At 37.0% G+C, this 24009-nt stretch overlaps 1 protein-coding gene across 1 annotated transcript; it reads right to left on the bottom strand.

The window, feature by feature from the left end:
• Positions 1–1910: 1910 nt before the first annotated feature.
• On the bottom strand, positions 1911–23719 carry LOC309712314 (integrin alpha-M-like). Its single transcript, XM_082543027.1, has 30 exons — positions 23509–23719; positions 20663–20765; positions 19978–20069; positions 19560–19630; positions 18662–18776; positions 16663–16790; positions 16393–16535; positions 15950–16100; positions 15524–15674; positions 15233–15300; positions 14945–15065; positions 14641–14780; positions 13799–13945; positions 13494–13706; positions 13253–13386; positions 12177–12325; positions 11921–12072; positions 11674–11799; positions 10211–10284; positions 6877–7018; positions 6691–6789; positions 6500–6579; positions 6329–6415; positions 6154–6223; positions 5953–6054; positions 5468–5548; positions 5273–5383; positions 5000–5113; positions 4778–4888; positions 1911–4633 (listed from the first exon to the last, which is right to left on the bottom strand). Exons 1-30 carry the CDS (start codon positions 23567–23569, stop codon positions 4568–4570), a joined length of 3402 nt encoding a protein of 1133 aa, XP_082399153.1. The 5' UTR covers positions 23570–23719; the 3' UTR covers positions 1911–4567.
• Between the last annotated feature and the right edge of the window lie 290 nt (positions 23720–24009).

Below are 24009 nucleotides of genomic sequence, written 5' to 3'. Positions count from 1 at the left end.
ATTAGTTACAGCTGAATTCCCCAAATATTTCCTCTTTCATCACTTCTAGTATTTATCTTGGTTTCCCCTTGTCTCATTCACTTGCTTTACTCCTGGTTTGTTTGTTTTTTTTGCTTTGTCTCCATTTGGGATTCAAAAGCAATAAAACCTTGCCTTTTATTTGCTGCCATTTCCTCCAACACTTTAGCACAGAGGGTATAAGCACTGTCAGCAGATGTGGAGAGACAGCTGGATTTGGACATGAACAGGTGCTCCTTGTATTCAGTTGAGTGGGATGAGTCTGTGGACTGAGGTTTTGACGTTACTGTCACTGAAAACCACCACCAAGGGAGTTGACATTTACAATGCAGTGAAGTGGTACTCTTTGGAAAAAAAGAAAAAAATCAACTTGGGATTTATTGAACATTGCAAAGCGAACCCAGACTTTCCTAAAGTACTGAAACAGATAAACATTTAAATGCCTTCATTGACGTGAACCTCAGTGGAAACATTTCTGCATAAAGCTCTCAGGTTGAATCTATGCAGTGCCACTGACAGAAACTGTGCAGCTCATTAGCATTAATAAAAGATGGTGGATTTATGAGCTCAGAAATCTGCACTGTTTGTTGTTAATTTGTTTTGATAAATTGTGGATTTAGAGAAGTTCAAGTCCTCCAAATATTTTGGATCACATGCTGTTGAAATTTATTTGATTATTTGAGTTTTACACATTTTCTGAAGTGTTGCTCAGGAGTACAGTACAGCATAACTATGCTGTTTATTTTTTGTGCATGTTCTCCATATGTTCATGTTCATTTCCACCATTTTGAAGTACAATGAGTACAACATTCAGATATTTGTGAATGGCAGTTCTTACACACAATATGTGCTCTTGGTTAACATGTTTTTAGATAGATAGATAGATAGATAGATAGATAGATAGATAGATAGATAGATAGATAGATAGATAGATAGATAGATAGATATAGAAAATGAGCATTCACTTGCTTTTAGAAATTGGCTATATAAATAAATTTAGCTAAGTATGAGTAGCTCTCTAATGCTTTTTTGTGTAAAAGTAACTCACAGAACAAAAAAGGTTGGAGACCCCTGCTCTGTTAATTAACAATATAAATCCGTAATGTTGTGTTGATGGTTCTGAAAGATAAACTTGTAATGTTTAGAGTCCTAAGCTTTTAATCACAAAAAGAGAGAGAATATATAACTAGTTATGGATTCAACAATATGTTGTTTTTCTACACTGGATGATTAGTTATGTATGAAAAATGAAATGAATTTTATTCACATACTACATATAATGAATGATAATGATGAAGCAAAAACTTTATCTTTTATAAATATTACACATTTTACAATTTATTGAACAACGGCATTCACATTGTTATTGGCACTTTGCACATCTACAGCAGTTAAGCAGAGGTGGAAAGAGTACTAAAATATTTTACTCAAGTAAAAGTACTATTACTTTGTTGAAATTTTACTCAAGTACAAGTGAAATTACCTGTCTAAAAATTTACTCAAGTAAAATTAAAAAGTAGCTCATTTAAAATGTACTCAGAGTAAAAGTTACATAGTTACTTTTTTGTCAGCAGGAGGACAGCCTCTTCTGAGTAGTGCAAAAAAGACAATGGGATAAATCTCAAAGTAGTTGTTTTTTAATTAAAAGAAAAACTTTACAAATTAAAGTGCAGTGGCAGTTAAAGTGCAAGTCTATACATCAAAATGGATAATGGTCACCAAACCAACCAACCAAACTGTCAAAACCATATAATTCTTTTACATGAGAATGTGTCCTAAACTGTCAAATAAGAGAACAAGTACTGAATTGAGCTGTACGGCAGCTGCTATAAAAATGTGTTTTAAGTTTTTTAAACATAGCCCTGCTCTGTTAATTTTGAGGAGCATTTCAATTCAATTCAATAAAACATTATTGATCCTGAAGGTTGACCCCGAAGGAAATTGGGTTAAGGCTGCCGACCTTTGCCAGCGCCATCTTACCCTTCTGACCATACATACATTACACAAACATCACATGGGGAAGACAGGTCAGAGAGGTATAACAATGGAAAATGCACCACATGAGGAAAGATAAGGAGAAAAAAATAACTCTCCCCAGACTGAGCTCCAACAGGGAGATCAGTTTGAGAACAGAAAAAAACACCTCTGCACATAGCACATGTTATTCTTTTGCCTGCAGTGTGAACATATGTGGGTTAAGTAAGAAAGTAGCCGCTTCTGTCTTCTGTCTAATTTAACTATTTTTTTTAAAATAAATTATTATTATTAACAAACAGGAAAAATGTAAGTAAACATATTTTCTTTTGACAATTTACCAATCCAGTAAAAAAAAAAATGTAAGTTGCGTGGACAACAACGTGCCCAATAACAGCTTATGTCTTAACTTAATGTGATTAACTTGAGCACAGCCTTTTTGCTAAAATAAATGTACAAGTTTCATTTAACGTACCTCTACATGCTTGCGCAGGTTTGATGTGGAATTTTTAAAAGCTGCTAACTCGGTCTCTCTGGGCAAACACAGCTTACACTGCATAATAAAGCTGTTGCCTTTCTTGCACTTGAAGCCGAAATGGTCCCTTAAATACGGCCAGGGGTTCACATCCGTTTCTTCGAGTTCAGGGTCAGCAGAATTCAACGGGGTTTCTTTTTTCGCTGGATCTGTACCACCGATATCAGACTCCATCTTTATCGTGACCCAACGCCAATTTGTTCTACTACCCATCATTACCTGCAGTATTTCTGAAGCGCAATGTTGGGTTTTTTTTTGTTTGTTTGTTCTTTTAATTTACTCAGTAAGAGGTGTGATTGAAAATGTAGCAAAGTACAATACTTTTTAAAAAATATACTTAAGTAAAAGTAAAATTACCGACTTGAAAAATGACTTTAAAAAGTACAAATACACAAAAAATACTACTCAATTACAGTAACGCAAGTAAATGTAATTCGTTACTTTCCACCTTTGCTTTTAAGCATATAAAATATATTAAATTTCATTCATTATACATTACAGGGTGACATGAAAAGTTTTTTGCTGTATAATAATGTCTACAAACATACAGTTTGTAAAAATATAAATACAGAGATATTTCATGGTGGGCAATTATTATTATCCTTTAAAAAAAATAGTACAGTCACTCTAAAAACTTTCATACCATAATTCTTTACAGGACTGTTTCAGAATCACTCTACATCTACTCAGGTACTTCACTATATTCAACCTCAACCATTTTATTTGAGTATCCTTTTTCCACATTGTGCATTAAATTTAACTTGAAAGCAAATGACTGTATAGCAGACACTTACTACTATAAGTGTCTGTTATACAGGATAGTATTTCACAACCCTTCATAGTGTGGCCTCTAAAAACACTGTCTTCAGGTGGTCTTCAGGTGCTTGTGTTAAATATAAGTACAGTTTAATTTGAACAATTTTATTTACTTTTTGGGTCCAGAAAAAGAGAATAAACAATTTCAGATTTACTTTTCAGATCTCTTCAGTTCATTTCATATTCCCATTGCGAAAGTCCCACATAGCAGACAGGTCTGGCCCGGATCTGGTGTCAAGCCGGCACTGCTGGCTGACCTCTGGAATGGTAAGTGGTGTCATCCAGATATGGGCCAGCCCTGGCATAGATGGCACTGTTTATGTGATAGCATGCCACATCTGGCCCGATTGTGGTTTGGTTTATGTGGCCCAGGCTCATAGAAAACAGGTCTGGCCCAGATCCGGCATCAAGCTGGCACTTCTGACTGACTGGTGTCATGGCAGGGTATATGTCAACCAGATGTGGGCCAGGTCTGGCAATGATGGCACTATTTATGTTCCTATTTTCCTATTTTAGTTAGAAGACCCAAATGCCATGTTGCAACACTATACTGCTATGGTAGCCAACTTTATCCAAAACCTAGTGAGGGTTTACTCATGTTTACCACTGGGTGGCTGTATCTCAGGTGGTAGAGCAGGTGACTAACTGATCAGAAGGTTAGTGGTTTGATCCCTGGCTCCTCCAGTCTGCTTGTCAAGAGTTTTAATGTGTATAATGTGGTTAGGAAGCATTCAGTTTGGAGAAAGTGTGTGATTGGCTGAATGTGGCATGTCGTATAGAGCACTTTGAGTAATCTCTGATAGTAGAAAAGCACTATATAAGAATCAGTCCATTCGCTGTCCGAACAGAGTTTCGTCATGTTACTTTTGCACTATTATGTTCTGGCACATGTTGTTATTACATGGCTTGATTAAGGTACACATTAGGCTGACATCTGGGGCCAGAGCTGAAATTGTTCTGGGCCAGCACTGGCCTTGTGTTGGCCCATGTGTGGGCCACCTCTGGCAAACCAGATCTGGGCCACCAAAGGGCCGTCATTCTTTGCGGTATGTGGGCCATTTGTAAGCACACTGTGTGGGCCAGATCCGGGCCATACCGATTTTGCTATGTCAGGTCCTGCCCACCAGGTAGGAAGTTCTATTGTAAGGAAATGGGCGAGCAGGGGAGGGATTTCAGACCTTCTTTGAAGATTAGATAGAGATCTACAAATATGAACCTTTGTTTTTATCCTGGACCATCTTCCGGTTCTTCAGTATTTACCTTGCTATATTTACTCTTGAAAAATCCAGCCTAGAAGTGCAAGGAAAAACATAAAATTCAAGTAACTGTGCATAAAAATTATGTTAATGAAAAGAAAATTTAATTATTTGTCCACGTTCTCTAATAGCTTTTCTTATGAAAAAATTAATTGAAAAAGTGTGATCATCATCTCACCTTATACAGGACAACTGTGAGTAAAATCAGAAAAATCAACCCTCCCAGACATCCTCCAATGATCTCTTTGATAAAATCTGGCTCAGGGTACACTTCTACCTCTGCCTCAATCTGAAAGATGAAGTGACAGTTTGTAAATAAAATGGAAACTGTTATTATTATTATTATTATTATTATTATATCAAGATAACATTATATACTATATATATTACAAGTGCTCACCTTGTGAACAGGAGAATTGTAGTCAGACCCTGTTGAAAAGTAGACGTACTTGCTTTGGTCGTACTTCAGACTGACTTGGCTGGTCAAGAGGAATTTAGCAGATTGAAGTCCAATCTAAGAAAAAATCAAGAGGGATGAGCTGAATTTGAAAATGAAAATATATATATATTGGAAAATATATATATATGAGTTAGTAGTACCAAGTAAGGAAGAAGTGTGACGTGAAAAAAAAAACCCTAATGTAGCACTTAACATAAACGTCCCATCAGTTACCTGCTCTATCCACTGTGAAGTGAGGTTTCCAGAGATTTCATACGTCCTCTTCTCCTGCCTTTCCATAGATGCCAGGCACTCAAACACTCTACACATGGCCACAGAGCAGTCCTGTGGATCATTTAAAGAAGACTAAATGCAACAAAAGTTGATCCTTTGTAATGTTAAATCTACAATGTTTAGACTAATACTTACCACTACTTTATTTTTTTGGATCTGAAGAACAAAGTCTTTAACATGTGGTTCTTCATAACTTCCTTTCTTACAGTCTGCAATCTATAATACATTTGATTTATGGTCCCAATGTTACCACATGCATGTATTACACTGCTAAGCATGAGCCATTTTTGTAGTCAATACCTAAAACAACATACAATACTGTGTACAAGCCTTGAGCCACCATAATTTCTCTATGTTTTGCAGGGAAAATGGAAAATAGTTGCAACAATTTACTGAAAAATGCAAACATACATCGATATATAGTAAATAAGACACAGTGTGTAGACTTTGGCTTGAAAGTCAATATTGGTATGACCTCCTCCTTTAATATTCAACACAGCAAAACCTTTAGAAAGCCTAAAGAACTATTATTCAAGACCACTTACATTTATCTTTGATAGCAAAATATAAAGAAATGAAGGGTGACTTAAGACTTTTGCACACTACTGCATATATATTACCTGTAGGTTGTTCGGATGCACCCAAATGTCTTTTCCCCCAAGCTTCACTGGAACCTTGATCCACACAGTGAAATTATGAAGTGCTCTGATATCATTTGTTAGCTAAACAAGAAAAGAAAACAAGAGCTAAGCATAATAGTTGGATCTAAATCATAGAATTACCTTTACAAAATACAGATATATACACATGTCATGTTCTACCGTGATTGATTGCTTGACTGGTTTCTGCAAATCATTCTTCCCAAATGTGAAATTGTTATAGCTGGGGGAGCTAAACAGACATATTTTAAAGATTGATTAAATACCATGTATTAGAATAGTTGTCACTTTCTATTTTTTTTGTTTCCTTTTCTGTTACAAAGAGAACAACACATACCCTTTAATTGTCATAAAAATGCTGTATTTTACATCAATCAATTTCTTTTTGTAGAGTTCACTTGTAGGTGCATGCTCCTGATTTCCACTGAAAGAGAGAGGTGAACATATTTATACTGTATCTGTGGGTCTACTGCTTAAATGAAAAGTACATGTACCAGAGAAACAGTACCTGGTGGCATTTGCAGTGACAAATATCTTCCTCTCAAATTGACTATTGGTGTCAATCCCATAGCAGACAATGAAGGAAGCCTTAATGGAATGAGAGAGATGAGTGACTTCTCTTTGTCCTTAAGTTGTGCAAAAGTCAGAAAAAACAAATTGATAAAAGATTTTTTGTACAAATAAAATTAAAAAACAAACCTTAGTTTGGCTCTTGAAAATGGGCTTGTCAATAGTACAGTCTGTCCTTCCTCGTGATAAACCATCTTCACTGTCCAAGGAGTTGCACTCAATTCTTCCCTTTTATTAGGAAAAAAAGATTCTAGATGCTTTGGAAGAGCAGCAGATCAGTGATGAACTGATACAGACTTGATCCTGATGCCTTACCTGCTGACTCGTGAACTTCCTGTAGGAGAGTCCAGCTGGATACGTGAGAATAACATGGCTGTTGTAGGAGTTTTCTCCTCTGTTCTCCACTGTGACTGTGACATTCAAAAGCTCATCAATGCCCACTTTAACCTCTGAGGATCTGTGGAGTATGAAGCCAGATGAGAATAAAAGGAGAGGAAAACAAGACGACAGCTGAGCTAAAAGCACAAAATGCTAAATTTATGGTAGTTTTCAATTGAATGTTAAAATGGTAACAACTTACAGATCCTAAGGGATGTAGTATATTAACTTATTACATTAACATGTTAGCATCTACTGATTAGCCATCCACTCACTTTCTACTGCTATCACAGCTAACATTGGGCAAGGGCCAGCAGTATACCCTGGACAGATTGCCAGTCTGACACAGGGTAGGATATTAGGAGGCAATATGGTGTTTATCAAATTGTACAATATTTCAGCTTATGACCTAGTAAAATTGAAAATAAAATATATAAAATGGGTTCAAATAGAGAAAAGTTAATTTTGGGAGGTTTCTTAGTAGATAATCTCTGCCATCATGAGTAATTCTCTGATCAATTATATTTCATTATATTGCAGTCTTTTAAATAGCTATGCTTTATTGTGCACCACAACATGATGAAATAGCATAAAAACTCAACCTGACATTTGTACAGTCATCCCACTAACAGGGGAAAGACAGACTGCACTGAGTATTGGTTATTTAATCATCGTAGCAAGCAGAAAAATGATTTTACACATGGAGTCTCCAGGCAAATAGACATGCAAGAGTATTAGGGCCACATTACAAAAAATATATAGGGGAGACCGGGGATAGTTGTAACATTTTTGACATTTCTGTCTGTAAATTGAAGCTCTTTTAAGGTAGTGGATTCAAAATGTAATGCAAAGTATTTACATGTCTCGGCTATTAAATAGTGCAGCTATTTTCTCTGCAGCACAATTACCCATTGTATGGTATGGCCTCAAACACAAAGAGTGAAATGTTACAATTAACCCCATAGTCTGGGTTAGTTGTAACATATCCTGGGGTGAAATGTAACACAATGAAATAAGGGTACTAACAAAACATTAACATGTAATCTTTGTGTATTCAACACATGAATGCACTTACATCCATTTATGTAGCTACGTGTGTGTGTGACAGAATGCAGAAATCTAGCTTTTGAACATATTCCAACCCCCCAAAAAAGACAAATTATGGAATTTTCTGCAACTGAATATTTCATTAATTTTGGTTGGTCTTCCTTGAGTTTGGCCTCATTGGCTCAGTGGGCATTATAACCTACAACTGTTGCACCAATTTTGAACATAACAATGAAGCTGAAAAAATGTAGTTGTTCACCAGCATCGCAATTCCATTACTTTTTATCATGGCTTACCTTGGTGTGGTTTGCAAAGTGCTTCAGAAAGATGAGGATATCTGTTTCTTTCACCCATCCTGATTTATTTCCACTACCAGTACTTCCTACTGGTCCATCTCTGACACAGTGGTCTGCATAATGTATGTGTGGGAACACAAACAGTGGAGGAATTGTGTTGCCAATGGCATTAACCGCATATACAAAAGCGACCAGTGAACCTCTCTCTGCTGATGTCGTTGCCCCAACTTGTTTAATATGGGTTAAAGTAATGGTGTGGTAAGTTGTAACATCTGCATTATTGTTACAACTAACCCAGACTGTTGCTGTTACAACTGACCCAGACTCCTATAGCCATGAACTAGCTAACATTACAGCCAACGGCTAAAACATTAGCACCAAAGACCTACACAGAATATATCCCCACAGACATACAAATAACATAATTTAAGTTTGATGAGTTTAACTGCAAAGCAAATAATGCTATTAGAAATTGAAATAAAGTAGAAAAACTTACTTTAAGGCATACAAATTGCTTTTTTTGGTGTTAAATTGTCTGTGTTTGACAAAATGTGCTGATTTTTCACATGTGATAGCAGAACTGAGTTGGGCATGCACAGGATGAGTCACATCATTTGAAACTTAGCCCTGATTGGAGAAATTGGAAGTGTTACAACTGACCCACGTTACAACTATCCCCGGTCTCCCCTATTATTCATTATTAAAAAATTAAGTCTAAATTTCGAGAAACAGTTGAAATACTATTTGGGGAAAAAACAGTTTAAATGTGCAGGTAACAGTTGTTGCTACAGATGCTATACCCTCTACAAGATGCCTTGAGTAGATGAATTAGTGAACCATCGATATCTTTACATCTGTCCATTACCTGCCTTTTCATTTTTTACTAATCCACTCTTCCTCTTGGTTCAAGGACTTTTGGACTTCTTTGTGCCTCTTTGTTTCATCGTTTGTTTCTTGTTCTTAGTTTCCTATTCATTTAGTCTGTTTCCTTTTGTGTTCTGTTTGGCATAGTGTTGCTTCTGTATGTCCTCCCCAATTAGGTGAGTGATGTCTTCATGTTGTGTATCTGCCGGTTTCTCTAGTGATGTCTATGCATGTCTGTTTGTTTGCTCTCTCGCCCTCTTTCCTCCCTCGCTTTCTCTCTCCTCCCTACAGTAGCCATGGCAGTTTGTCTTGAAACAACAATTGTAATCTCCACATTTCGAATTTTCTCAAAATAATAAATAACATTTTTTCTTCTGTGTCCCTCATACGCCATCGTAAACAGATTTATTATTTGTGTTAGTGTTTTTCTCTTCTTTTTATTTTTGTTTCTTTATTTCTCTTTCCAGCTTTGTTGTGACTTATTAATCATAAGGAAGGAGAATTTTGACAGAGTGGCTATAAATTTTATTCAAATGTTTCAGTAGAATAGTGTTTTTATGCTTCATGTACAAGCAATTAAAAGTAGCACATTTCCAGGCACACAAGTTGTCAAATTCTGGGGGGTTTTGTGAATTTGAGTTTAATCATAAATATGTCTGAGTTAGATTTTCAGCGGATGTTTTAATACTTATATTTTTCATTTTGGATTATTTTTTTGGTTTTATTTTGGTGTCCAGTCTTGGTTTTATTATTCTTGGAATGCTTTTAAGTTTTGTGACATAATTGTCTTTTGGGTTTTGGCTCTAGGTATTTTGCCTCCCCAGTGTTTCCCTGAGTGTGATTTTTTTCTTCTTTCTGTATTTCCCATTCCCTTGTGTTTTGGGATTTGGTCTTTTCTTAGGAATGTGTTATAATTTTTAACTTAGCTATTAGCATTAAATTAGGCTTTTTGTTGATCGTGTCTGCTTCCTGTGTTCTACATGCTGGGTCCTTTCAAATCCATGAGCCACACGGTCGCCTGACTGTGACACAAGTAAAGCTTAACTTTAGTAACTGGGCCTCACCTGGTGAAGTTGAAATCCACCTTCAGGTTATCATTGCAATTCTTGTCAGTGCCACAGTTGATCTCAAAATTTAACTGTGGAAGAAAGCATGGTGTATTTACATTATACATTTCACTCATTATAATTTCATTTTATTGTAATTATACCTCTGTACACCACTAAAGTCAGTGTTAAATCAAACAATGTGTGACTGAAGTGCAGATATTTAGCTTTAATTCAAAGGGTTGAACAAATGTCTGCATTAATGGTTCAGAAATAACAGATCATTTTTGTACAGTTTCAGAGGCTGAAGAGTAAATGTAATACCTATGGACCTTACTATGTATTACTATGTATTCCACAGCAACAATGAATGTATTCTCTTTTATAAGTTAGGTGAGTAGTGTTAGCTGGTTATGTCACCAAGCTAAGCAACTGCATGCTTATTGCTGTGAAATGGACTAACATTAACCAAAACTTTCTGTACTGAAGATAAAATTCTTTCTAACGATATTCTTGGTCCACTTTGTGGAGATACAGAAATTCTTTTATTGCTGCCATATAATCTGCATCATTATAATTGCATTAATAACATTCTTTACAGCATTATTTCATGTAATAATATTTCTCACAGTATTGATACTGCATTACAGCTGTTTATTGAAGATGTCCATTTGAGGATCCTTCCATTATGTTAACTTTTATTACAAGTACGGTTAGAAGTATTTTATACACATTGCATATCTGTGCTTATTTTGAGTTGATGTTCGGTTCATTAAGGGTCTTAAGCTTCACTGGCGTGACTGTCCAGGTGATACATGCTGAGGGAAACTAGAACATAGAAGGATGATTGCATGCATGCTTACAATACATATAACACATATAATCTAGGAATGTGCCAGGCCTGAGGCCTTAACTCATTTGGTGTCTTAATATATTTTATTCTACTTGGTAACAGACGATCAGAGTCAATAATTAGCCTCAGAGACCCTGAGGGCTTGAAGTTTATTACCTTGTATGGAAGGTGTTATAGAAAAGAGAAGTTCTATGTCTGCTTATAGCTATTAAAGATGTACGATAAACTGTGACTAATGTCTGGAACCTATTTTAATCTGTCATTGACGCCATGGGGGGGCGTGTACCCCACTGGTTTATAAGTATCCACAAGATGTATTTTGGTCAGAAGACATATGTTGATGTTTTCTCCGGACTGTTAATAAACTCATCGTTTGATTGCACTTTTCTGGGGCCTCCATGGTTTGTGACACTGCTCTACATTGATTGATTTCGCGACAACTTGTTCCTCTGTAGGTGCAAGGACTCTAGTTAGAAAGGCTTGAATATTTTTAATTCAGTGTTTTCAGTTAGTGTTTGTCACTACTCTTTGAAGACCTGACAAATGCACAGGTTCTTCTCAATGCCAGACTTACATAAAAAGTAAAGGCAAAAGTATTAACTGTACACTTATAGTGCACATTGCTTACGGGATAATTAGTTGCTGTTGGAGCATGCGGGGAAAGACTTGGTGTGAGATTTTCCTCAGAAGGCAAACCATAAAAACTGAATTTAATCTCATTAGAAAGAGGACTGAGAGCATCTTCTGGACAGGCCTGCAAGAAGAGAGCAATGTCAGTGTTGCAGGACTACAAGACTAAAATTAAAATATTTTCTTTACTGACTTAAACATCTGTTGGTTCATTTGATAATTGTGATGTTATTAATAGAATTTACCTCAATAAAAAATGTTACATTTAAACACGTTTTCCCCAAGGTGACATTAATTGATCCAGACTGCTCTTGTTCTTTCACACTGAAGTGAGCTCGTTTTTTTGAAGGTTTGCGAGTGGTATCCAATGTTAACATATAATCAATCCTTGCTTGAGCTGGAATAGATCAGAGTTTGACTTAAATGTTACAAATGCACATGCATACATAAAGTAAACTGATGAATGGTTTAGTGATTTAGAAACAGATAAGAATAATAAACCTGCATGTAGCTCTTTCGTAGACACTCTGCTCATGGTAAAGCAGACTGTAACTTTGTTCTCCAATGGTTTTGAGCAGTCTACATTCTGAGTAGAGATTTGGTCTGGGCTGAATGACACCTCAGACTTTACCTCTACAATGGGTCTTGATCTGGAAATGGACATAATAGGGAAAGGAGATGATGAACTAGACATGTGAATGACTATTACCTTTGTAATTACTACTAAGCTGACAGCTAATCTTCATTGTAGATGTTCTGATCAAGACTTCACAACTGTGTGCACTTTTCTTTGATTTACTCGCACTGCACATTTTATAAACCACTATGTCTACTTATTTCTATCAATATCTCTGCTACTAAAAGTTTGGGGTCAGTGAGAGATGTTAATTTTCTAAGTAAAGAACATTTTCTCTTATTATATGGCATCAACCAGATATGTTTTAAATGAAATTTAATGATTTAAGGAAGCATTCATTATAAATCTGTAATGCTTTCTAAAGAAGTATCTACAATCACCACCAAGTTTGTTACTGACACCTTGGTAGTACTTGGATGGACCCTCCTTTGCTTTAATTCTTAGTTGCATAAATTCAATAAGGTGTTGTAGACCTGTTCAACCACATCCCAAAGGTGCTATTGGACTGAGATCTGCTGACTGTGGATACCATTGTTGTTAGAGACCAGACTCATCAGAGTGTTTTTCCAATCTTCTGTTGTCCATTTTTGGTGAGTCCTATGCCCTTATGCATACCTTGGGAGTAACAAGTGGTTATGTGAGCTACTGCTGATTTTCTGTCTGTTCAATTTAGCTCGGCTAAACTCTATGTGTAGCTGCATGTGTGCATCACCCTTTTTTCTTTGCAAAAAAATGCATTTTTTCCTGTATGTTCCTGTACATTTTGAAGTAAACTGTGTTCTGCAAACAGAATTTCTAATTACATTAATGTGCCTTTTTTATAATTAGAAAATTTTACATTTACACTAAGTTTTTAGCAGTATTCTATTCATTACAATTGAACCTTCACAAAAAGTACCAGTGACAACAGTAACACATGGCTGGACTATCTTTGACTTACCTCAGCAAGACAACTTTACCCTTTGAACCCACCGCTAAGTCAAGCAGTCCATCACCACTCTGGTCAAAAGACGACTGACTGATTGTCACTCCAAAGAACTTCAGTCCTGACTGGACCTCAGAGCCAGTAATTCTCTGTGTGAATGAACATATTTTAAATAATAAAGCTGCAGGTTGTATAGATGCACTTTTACATCACAGATAAGTTTAATAATCATTGTGAGTACTTTGATGCTGTGTACCTGTGAGTAAGTAGGACTGATTCTTTCGCCTCCTTCACTGTGGAAAATGTAGATGCTGCCTTCACCATTATTCTCCAAAGGTGCTCCAACTGCCAAATCCCTGAATCCATCTGAGTTTAGATCAGGCAGCACAGCAAGAGAAGAGCCGAACCTTCCTTTGACAGCTGCATGTCCTCTTAGTACTAATGGATCATCAAAATTACACTCCACAAACTGAAAGCAGGAGAGTGAATATTATATGATCATTAGGGAAGTTGACAAATAAAATAATTAATTTAATTGAAGTGGATAAAACTTTGATTTACCAAACCAGTTAGTCTGCAAACATAAACTCTTCCCTCTCTATCAGGCTCCATGTACATTGGGGCTGATATGAAGATTAGCTCAGTGATGTCATCATTATTTATGTCCATGGTACACACCTCTGCCCCGAAATATGCACCAGTCTGATACTGTGTAAGCAAAAAAATATACATTTTTATTTGAAAAAATAATTTATATATAATTTAGATGAGATGAGATAGCCTTTATTTTTCAGTTGCAGGTCTTTTGCCCACAACCGAGATGACAGACCTTGCCGACCGTACATACAATACACAAACATCACATTGGGGAGACAGGTCAGGCTAGGTAGCGAGGAAAAAGAAACATCGAAATGTGTAACACAAAAGGATAATACAGGAATGCACAGGTATCAACACACCATAACACAATAAACACAGACAAGCAACATGGGAAAGTGTTCCAGTGTGTACATCTGATCTGGGACCGCTGCAATCTTTTGACTGCGCCTCCAGCTGACCCGATGTCCACATCAGAGGGGAGGTAAGCGTTGGAGGTGGTGTTGGATAGGGAGGGTGATGTGTCAGTGAGTGCTTATCAGTATCAGTATATGTATGTGTGTGCATGTCCATAGTTCAGCTGAGACAGTTTCCTTCGCCCTGCCAGGCTAAGTAAACAGTCTTCCAGCCAACCCAGGTGGCCTTGCATGGAATGGGAAGGAACAGACTCAACACAGTCGTTATCAGGGAGTTTTTGTTCGGCTCCAGCATTGAGCCCACAGCTGGCGCCGAAGGGGTAGCCGCATTATGATGGTAATTTTTCTTTTTACAAGGTCATTCAGATCTGTCTTGCTGTAAATTCATACCTGTGATGCCAACGGCTCAATCGTTTGGTTTTCAAAGTTGTCTCTGTTAACAGAGACCACAACTCCTCTGTGTTTATATCTTGGAGCACCAAGAACTGTCAGAGAACCACTTTGGGTTCTAGCAATTGCCATGGAGTAACCTAGAATTTGGTAATCAAAAAAGGAAAGACAACTTATTTCTCCTTTTAAATTTTTTTCATGTGCAAACTGATCCACTTGTTTGTGTAAAAGAATTACAGCAGAGCTGTGTATATACATGATCACATGTGTTTGAGTTAGACTGTTAAAGCTGTAATATTCTTACCAAGATAGCTGTCAGGCTCAAAAGACACATCCTCATATGTTTTCACCTTCTGGCCTCCTGTTGTGTATTGCACGTAGCCTCCCCTCCACTGGTTTGCACCAACAATAGACATCTGAATTCCCTACAGTGTACACAGAAAATACATTTAATATACAATAATTTTTTTTATTTAAAATCTGGACTGTGTTCAATTATCTGGTTGCCTTCAAGTTACAAAAGGTGGCACATGTGAATCTCTCTTTCTCATCAGACTAGACTGTCTGATGAGTTTCATGTAGTTTTAATTACCTCAGGTGCATAAACTGTACTAAATCCCTCTTGAGACATTTCCATTTTCAGTGACTCTCCACTGCTTTCTGTGACAGAAAAATAAACAAGACAAAATTTTAATTATTCTTAAAGTAAAGAATTCAAATGACTTTTTGTTGTTTATTATAAATGTGCTGAGTATTTATTGCTCTTTTCATAAAGCAACAAGCTGTTTAACTTAAAATGAGACAAAATTTGTAACATGCAATAAAAAGAATACAATGTGACAGGAATTTTAACAAAGCTTTAATGTTGAATGTATATTTGTACCTTCAATGGGAAAAATTTTGTCCTGTAGATTCTGTCTTATTTCTTCAAGTGCGCTGAATTCCTTCACTTCAAACACATGTTTTTCTGAGGGAGATGATGCAATGCTGTGCAGTTCTTGTTTTGCCTCAGGTTTATCAAATGCATCCCCGACCTGGAGATTGGAAAAACTATGATTAAGTTTTCATACTATTCAAGATCATTTGCTGACTTTGGTAAAATACAGTCCTTAAATCTCACCTGATTTAAAATGAAATCTACACACAGATATTATACTCTCTAACACTGAAAAGAACTCAAATCAACAATAACAGTTATTTCTTGTTGACTGAATGGCAAAACTAATTCACAGCATGTCTGACAAGTGACAGCATCATCAATCAATACGAAACTCAATATTCTACAAGTTTAAATAACTGAAGTGCTTACCCCAATAACAAATCGAGCAATCGATTTATTTTTTGCTTGCTCTACTGCACCTTCCAGGTTCTCACGGTCATTAGATGCTCCGTCAGTAATTACAATCAAGACCTTCTTCACGTTTGGTCTGGAGCCTTGCTGTGGGCTGAAAACTTGTTCCCTATCAAATATAAAAAAAAGAATAAAATGTAATTTCAACACAAAGTATTTTTAAAAGTGCACCTTGTGGTCATACATATTTCAGTGACATTCATATTTTTCATAATTTTTCCAAAATACAGATATTTTTGTACTTTGCAGATGCAGCATTAGATCTGCAAGTATTTCAAATTGGCCTTGGTTTGTGCCATCTTGTCCACTTTGTAGAACATAATACTGAACATGCACAGTAGTTACTGTGGTCAGATTCACTGAAAAATGCAATGCTTCAGTAATATCTTTGCATCACTTACACAACTTCTTTGATGGCCTTAGCCGTGAAAGTCTTTCCCATGTGTTGCTGAATTCTATTGATTTTATCTTCCATTTCAGTTAAGTTAAATTTTTGAAAGTTAAAATGAATCTGTGGTGCACTAGAGAACTGGGAAACAGAAAACTGAAAGAAAGAAAAAATATGTGAAACATGTGTTAGATTATATTTTATGGTGTTAAATGCAAACAAAGATGTAATCTATGTCATGATTTGCTGTTATTTAAGTAGCAGAGGGACAACAGTGTCTCACCTGTGTGTCACTTGAGAGAAATGATACAATTAGATCTCTCACAAACTTCTTCATTGTTCGAAAATCAGGATCAGATACGCTGCCTGAACCATCCAACAGAAAGGCAAGGTCGGCTTGTGTTTCACAGTCTGTCAAAGAAATGGATTCAAAATTAGATTTAGTTTTATGGGGTGATTTTTATATTTTTTCACTCATATAAAAAGCAAAGCAAAAGAATTTTGCACCTCGGTAAAGGCATTATGAATAACACAAAGACAATCTATGTAGTATGCATTTGCTAGTTAATCACTAAAGTACGTATGTTTGTCTATTTAGTGGCATAGCTCAGTCGCTGTTGTCTATGTTAGTTTAACAAGAGAGACAAGAAGATTAAGGGATTAAATGAGTTTGGTCCAAAAATGCTTATCAGGGTTTTACAAAAGTTAATGTATAGGATCTCCAACCACAATTATTCTTAGTCTTATTGTTTACATTTATTTTTATTTCTTTAAGAAAATACAGAAAAGCTTAAATTATTTGAAATCCCAGAAGGTTGATTGTGCTCATGTGGATACAGTGTTTACAGTGGGTTTCATCACTCATCCAAGTGTCTTTCTCAGTCTCAGGTGAGTACAGGATTTTCCAACCTTCTAAACATCCAGATGAACAGAATCGACTCTGTCACTTAGAAGCAAGACAAAACATCTCAGTTTCTTACACAAACGTCTTGTGAGTTAAAAATGTTTGTATAACATGACTCAAAACAATTAGTACAGACTACTAGACCTGTTCAATCAAGAAATAACTTACAGTAAGTAGAACCTGCATGACAAACTGAAGCATGCTAAAGATCTCAAAAAGCATCATGCCACGATCTAGAGAAACTCAAGAAGAGATGTGAAATATATCTTTGACATTTGTAAGTCATTTCTAAGTTTTCTGGACTCAAGCAAACCATGGTGAGAGCCATTATCTACAAATGGAAAAACTAAGAACAACTAAGAACAGGTGAACCTTCTCAGGAGTGGCCAGCCTACCAAAATTACTCCAAGAGCACATCGGCAATTCATCAAGAAGGTCACAGCCATACCCAGACCAGCATCTAAAGAACTGCAGGCCTCACTTGTCCCAGTTAAGGTCAGAGTTCACGATTCAACAATAGAAAAGAGACTGGGTAAAAATGGCATACAAATAGAGAGTTTGAGGAGAAAAATCACCAAAAAAGCACAAAGACTCGTCTCACATTTGCCAAAAAATATCTTGGAGATTCTGGGGAAATATTCTGTAGACTGAAACAAAACCTGAACTTTTTTAATTGTTTGAGTCCAGTTAAATCTGGAGAAAAACCAACACAGCATTTCATTAAAAAAGCATCACACCAACAATCAAACATGGTGATTGCAGTGTGTCTAGGGCTGATTTTGCTGCTTCCTAATGATTTGGCGTAATTGATGGATCTATGAATTATGTTCTCGACCAGAAAATCCAAAATGATCATGTCACAAGCTCAAGCACATTTGGGTCATGCAACAGGAGAATGATCTAAAAAAAACCAGCAAGTTGAACTCAAGTTGAGAGAATAAAGGTTTTGAAGTTGCCTAGTCAAAGTCTGGACCTAACGCAGATTAACATGACATTAAAAAGGGCATTCACAGTCTAAAACCCACCGGCGGGCTGAATTAAAACACTTCTCAAAAAAAAAGTGTGCTGTGGAGGTATAGTAAAGACAAAACAGAAGCTCTAACTTTCCACTCCGATTTTATTTATCACAACACATTAACTGAACACGTCGCGCCACACAACTCGACAAAACCTGTCCTCCCTACTTGGGTGTGAGTGGAGCCCTCTAGTGGGTGGAGCCCTCTAGTGGGCCGCCACAGGGCCAAAATTTCTCCACAGCCACGTGACACACTCATTGACATTTTTTCCTTAATAAATGGAATCATCATTTAAAATCTTTTTTTTTCTCAAAAACATTATTCATTGTAGGTACATTTTCACAAACTCTGTTTACTATTACCGTCAAGAGAAGATGGTATCGGTGGTCCAAATGAATTAGAACTGTCAATCTGAAAGCACACACCGTTGTACATGGTGATACTTTTGCAGTGCTTTGGGATGGATGGACAACACACCTAAAAACAGACAAAGACAAGTTCTGATTAGGCTGATTATTTCCTGTCCCTGTTTCCTTTATTCCATATAAAAATCAATCAGATCTGAAAAAAATAAATTCCCACATAAATCTTCAGTATCAGCTAATGTTTTTGTTTTTTTAAAAGCATTTCTGATTCTGCTCTCTTTCAGGAACATGCGTGTGAATATGTGACGGGTTAAACCTGTGGGAACTCTGGAGGTGTGGTACTCAATCCAGGCTACAGAGCTCACTCAAAATACAAACCTCACTTCTATTCCTTTGTCATCTTTCTACATTCAGAGAGACCTGCTTTTCCTCTTTATCTACACCACGCTGAACATTATCTGTACCAGTAAATCGTAGAAGGTCTGGGTCTTATGTAGCACTTGTCTTATACAACCTCACTCATTCACACCCACTCAAACAAATGATTTTTTTCTATCCTTTTCCCATGTAAGTGCTTTCTATCTGACATTTACATGCATGTATACTCTGACAGATGCATCAGAGTGCAGCTTGGGGTTAGTATCTTGCCCGAGTATGTGTGGCATGCATTCTGGTGCAGATGGGACCACAGTCACCCAGTAACATTAAGCTAATATGTAAGATGTGTTGTTGTTTTTTTAAAATTAGCTGATTCTGTGGAGAACCACTGGGAGGTTCAGTGATTTTTCACAATGCAATTTTTAACACAAGACATTTTACATACATAAGACAGTTGAGTTGGATCATCAGTGATTTTAAAAAGTACTTAACATAAGGTCTGGAGCTAGCAACTCACCACAGTGTTTTCTCCAGAGGGATCACTTGCCATTGACATACCAAGGGACACATTAGCTGTCAAATCTGGGGCTGTATTTAAAGAATGCAATATTTGTTAAAACACAAAAAACTCCTTGATAATGGAAGAAACAGTGAAGCCGAAGACTACAAAGCACCTCAATTAATACACTTCCCTTTTTACATGATCAATTTACACGGCACATTTACAACAGAAAGGAATGCAACACAGAATTCACTTTCACTATAACTTCATTTCATAGCTGTAAAAATTTAAAAAGTAAGTTGATTTCAGTTTTGAAGGCTCAATACAAAGATATCAAACCAGGTTTCTGTGCCAGGGTCTGAGCAGAATTTTTGCAAAGGTAAAATAGTTGCTGTTGAGGTTTTAAGACATTTACAAATTAATGGTTACCTACCTTCTAGTTTTATATCTTGACATTTTGGAGGAGAAGTGGTGCAGCTATATATTCCCCCATTCTCGTGTTCAAGTGGGGCACTGACGATCAAACTGTGGAGATAAATCCAGACCACAATGTAAGTCTAGAGAGCAAACTGTGGTTAAATACACTACATATCTTTTCTGTTAAGAAATATTGCATGTTTGTTCATTTATTACTAACCTATTATGATGTTTGCTAGAAGAAAATTAGTAATAAATAGCAATATTCTTAAAAAGCAAATAGTCCAATTGCAAGGATAGATTTAACAAACATGTATGTGTGTGTACGTGTGATACACACACATACACACACTTTATCAATGTGTCTTGTAAATGGCCTGTATTTATATAGCACTTTACTAGTCCCTAAGGACCCCAAAGCGCTTTACATATCCAGTCATCCACCCATTCACGCACACATTCACACACTGGTGATGGCAAGCTACATTGTAGCCACAGCCACCCTGGGGCGCACTGACAGAGGCGAGGCTGCCGGACACTAGCGCCACCGGGCCCTCTGACCACCACCAGTAGGCAACGGGTGAAGTGTCTTGCCCAAGGACACAACGACCGAGACTGTCCAAGCCGGGGCTCGAACCGGCAACCTTCCGATTACAAGGCGAACTCCCAACTCTTGAGCCACGATCGCCCTTGTGACTTACTCTGATTTTCTTTGAATCACCTTGTACCCAAAACCAGGAGCAGAGCTACTCAGGGTCTTCCAAGCCCCAGGATCAATATTGAAAGAAAGTGCAGGATTTAACACTGAGAATTAAAGAAGCAAAAAAAAAACCATTTGTTTTACTATAAACAACTTTAATCTATTACTTATATAGTAATAGAGGTACTCTAATGTGATTATAGCACCTCTGTTGAATACCACATACAGAAAATTGTATAGAGTCTGTGTTTCTCTTTATTTTTGTTGGAGTGTAGCAGTTTGAACTGAGGTCTGCCTCAGTGGGTGATCTTTTATTACAACTAGAGAGCAGATAAGCTAGATATTTTTAAATTCTAAGAACTCAGAGCAATTATTGTCTTGTAAAACACACCCAAGACTTCAATTTGGAGTCAATTTTATGTCTTAAATTCCATATATACAGTCAAAAGTTTGGACACATCTTATTTAATAGTTTTTCTTTATTTTTAGTACTTTCAACATTGTAAAGACATACTAAAGACATCAAATATATAAATGATATATTGAATTATATAGCAAAGAAAAAAATATAAATAACTCTAAATATGTATTATATTTTACATTCCTGAAAGCAGCCACCCTTTGCTTTGCTGACAGCGCTGCAAACCCTTGGCCTTCCCTTAATGAGCTTCATAATGTGGTCAGCTGAAATGGTTTTCACTTCACAGCTGTGCCTTGTCAGGTTTCATTTGGGTAAATTCTTGCCTGCTTGATGAGATTGGGACCATCAGTCAGTGTGTTGTGCAGGAGTCAGGTTGATACACAGCTGACAGTCGTATTTGACAACTGCTAGAATTTATATTATGGCAACAACCAATCAGCTAAGTAAAGAGAATTGACAGTCCATCATTACTTCAAGAACTGAAGACAGTTGGACTGCTGAGTCTTGTCCTGTGGAGGTGGTCACAAGCGCATGGCACAACATAGAAGAGCCACCTCCACAGGACAAGACTCAGCAGTCCATCTGCATCTTAAGGATAAAGGTCACTCTTTCCAGGATGCCAATGTTCACATTTTGGACAGAGAGGACAGATGGTTTGAAAGAGGAGTGAAAGAAGCCATCTATGTCCACTGTGAGCGACCATCTTTGAACAGAGGCGGTGGTTTACGACACCAACTCTCTGCCATCTATAATCCAGTTTTGAGTTCCCTCCCCAGACGCCTTAACGCCCACTCACATCCTGGGCCATCTGACCTCAGGAATTCACATGATAAGGTGGGGCCAGGTTTCACAATGAGCTCACCCGAAACCCTGGCTGATTGGGACCCACACCCAGTTTCACACCTTGGCTCAGGCGATTAGAGGATCATCAGGGGGTCCTTTTGTCCCTCTGTGGGGGGTTACTCCCACTAGGTTTATATCTGGGACTCCCCACCATTTGACGTTAGAACTGAAGAAGCTTCTCGGATGAGAGGTGAAACGTCTTCAAGCAACTTAAAGAAGTCCAGACGCTTTTCTTTGCAAGCTCCTTTGACTACAATGACCTGGATGACTGAGAACCTTCACAGACATGTTCAGAGGAGTGTGAGAATCAGGCCTTTATGGTCAAATATCTGCTAAGAAACCACGACTAAGGAAAAGAAACAAGGAGAAGAGATTTTTTGAGCCAAGAAAGACTAGGATTGGACATTGGACCAGTGGAAAGCTGTGCTTTGGTCTGATGAGTCCAAATTTGAGAACTTTGGTTCCACCTGCTGAGTCTTTGGTGAGTGTAAACGGATGGTCTCTACATGCATGGCTTCCACTGTGAAACAGGGGGTGTGATGGTATGGGAGAGGCTTTGCTGGTGACACTGTTGGGGATTCATTCAAAATTTAAGGCACACTAAACCAGCATGGCTACCAAAGCATTCTGTAGCGACATGCCATCCTATTCAGTTTGCATTTAGTTGGACCATCATTTGTTTGTAAACAGGACAATGACCCCAAACACACCTCCAGCTTTGTAAGGGCTATTTGACCAAGAAAGAGATTGATGGAGTGCCGCGCCAGATGGCCTGTCCTCCACAGTCACCTGACCTAAACCCAGTTGAGATGGTTTGGAATGAGATGGACCGCAGAGTGAAGGCAAAAGGGCCAACAAGTGTGCAGCATCTCTGGGAACTCCTCCAAGAATGTTGGAAAACCATTTCAGGTGACGACCTCATGAAGCTCATCAAGAGAATGCCAAGAGTGTGCAAAGCAGTAATCAAAGTAAAGGGTGGCGATTTTTGAAGAATCTAAACTATAAAACATGTTTTTGATTCCATATGTGCTCATTTATAATTTTGATGCCTTCAATGAGAATCTAATGTAAATAGTGATGAATATAAAGAAGAAACATTAAATGGTTTCATAACCCCCTGAAAAGTAAATTTATTAAAACATTTTATTACAATGCCATGTCCTCAAGTTTTTTTCTTGTCAACACAGTGTTAGTTAAATTATTCATCACAGGATCAAAAAGTACAATGTGACACTGGAAACAGGCCTCAAATATGTGATGATTGCATTAGCATAGAATTATTTGTGATTTAGCATTTACATATTTATTATGGATTAATAATCAAGAATTAAATTTTGCAAAATTATTTATGAAAGGGTTTTTTCACTCAGTGCATGCTAGAGGTGAAATGCAATAAAAATATTGTACTCATTAAGCTATTTTTACTCTCTGAAACTAACTGGGCTGATCACACGTCTCAGTAAGTTTGATTCACAGAGAAAAAAAAAAGGAAATGAGCACAACAGACATACTGCTCCATAATATTTTACTTAAAATGAAGGCATAACTAGACAATGAAAGATAAAAGGCACAAACTGCCTTACCTGACAAGAATATTGTAGCACTAATTAGCCAGTTCATTGTGTTACTCCCATGGAAAATCATTTTAACTGTGATATTTGGTTTTATTTTTAATTTTCACTGCTGAGCAAGGTGCCACTTCTGCTGAAAGCATGTAAGAAGGAGCCAAAAAGCAGAAATAATCAGGTGACTGATCAAAGCCGAGGCATCTTTAGAGGAACTCGATGAAGGAGGAGTTTCAATAGCGGCAGCGCTGTGTTATATAAGAGAGATTGTGGTGGTGGGTGGCCAACTAATTTAGTTTAAGCTCTAATTTTCTTAAACAATAGTATAACAGTAAAGTTTATTGACATGTGGACAACCAGATGAAATTATTTTAAATATAATTAAAATGTTAACATTTAAATAAAACCATCTGCCTCATTAGCAGGTCTAAGATAAATTTTTTGCTGAAAATTTGAGGTCAGTCCGATCAAATTCTTTTTGTTTATCACATTAAATTGTAAATAAGAAAAGGGAATGTT

This window comes from Aulonocara stuartgranti (assembly GCF_965226115.1).
Source record: "Aulonocara stuartgranti genome assembly, chromosome: 8".
Lineage (NCBI taxonomy): Eukaryota > Metazoa > Chordata > Actinopteri > Cichliformes > Cichlidae > Aulonocara > Aulonocara stuartgranti.
This window is presented reverse-complemented; position numbering and strand designations above follow the sequence as displayed.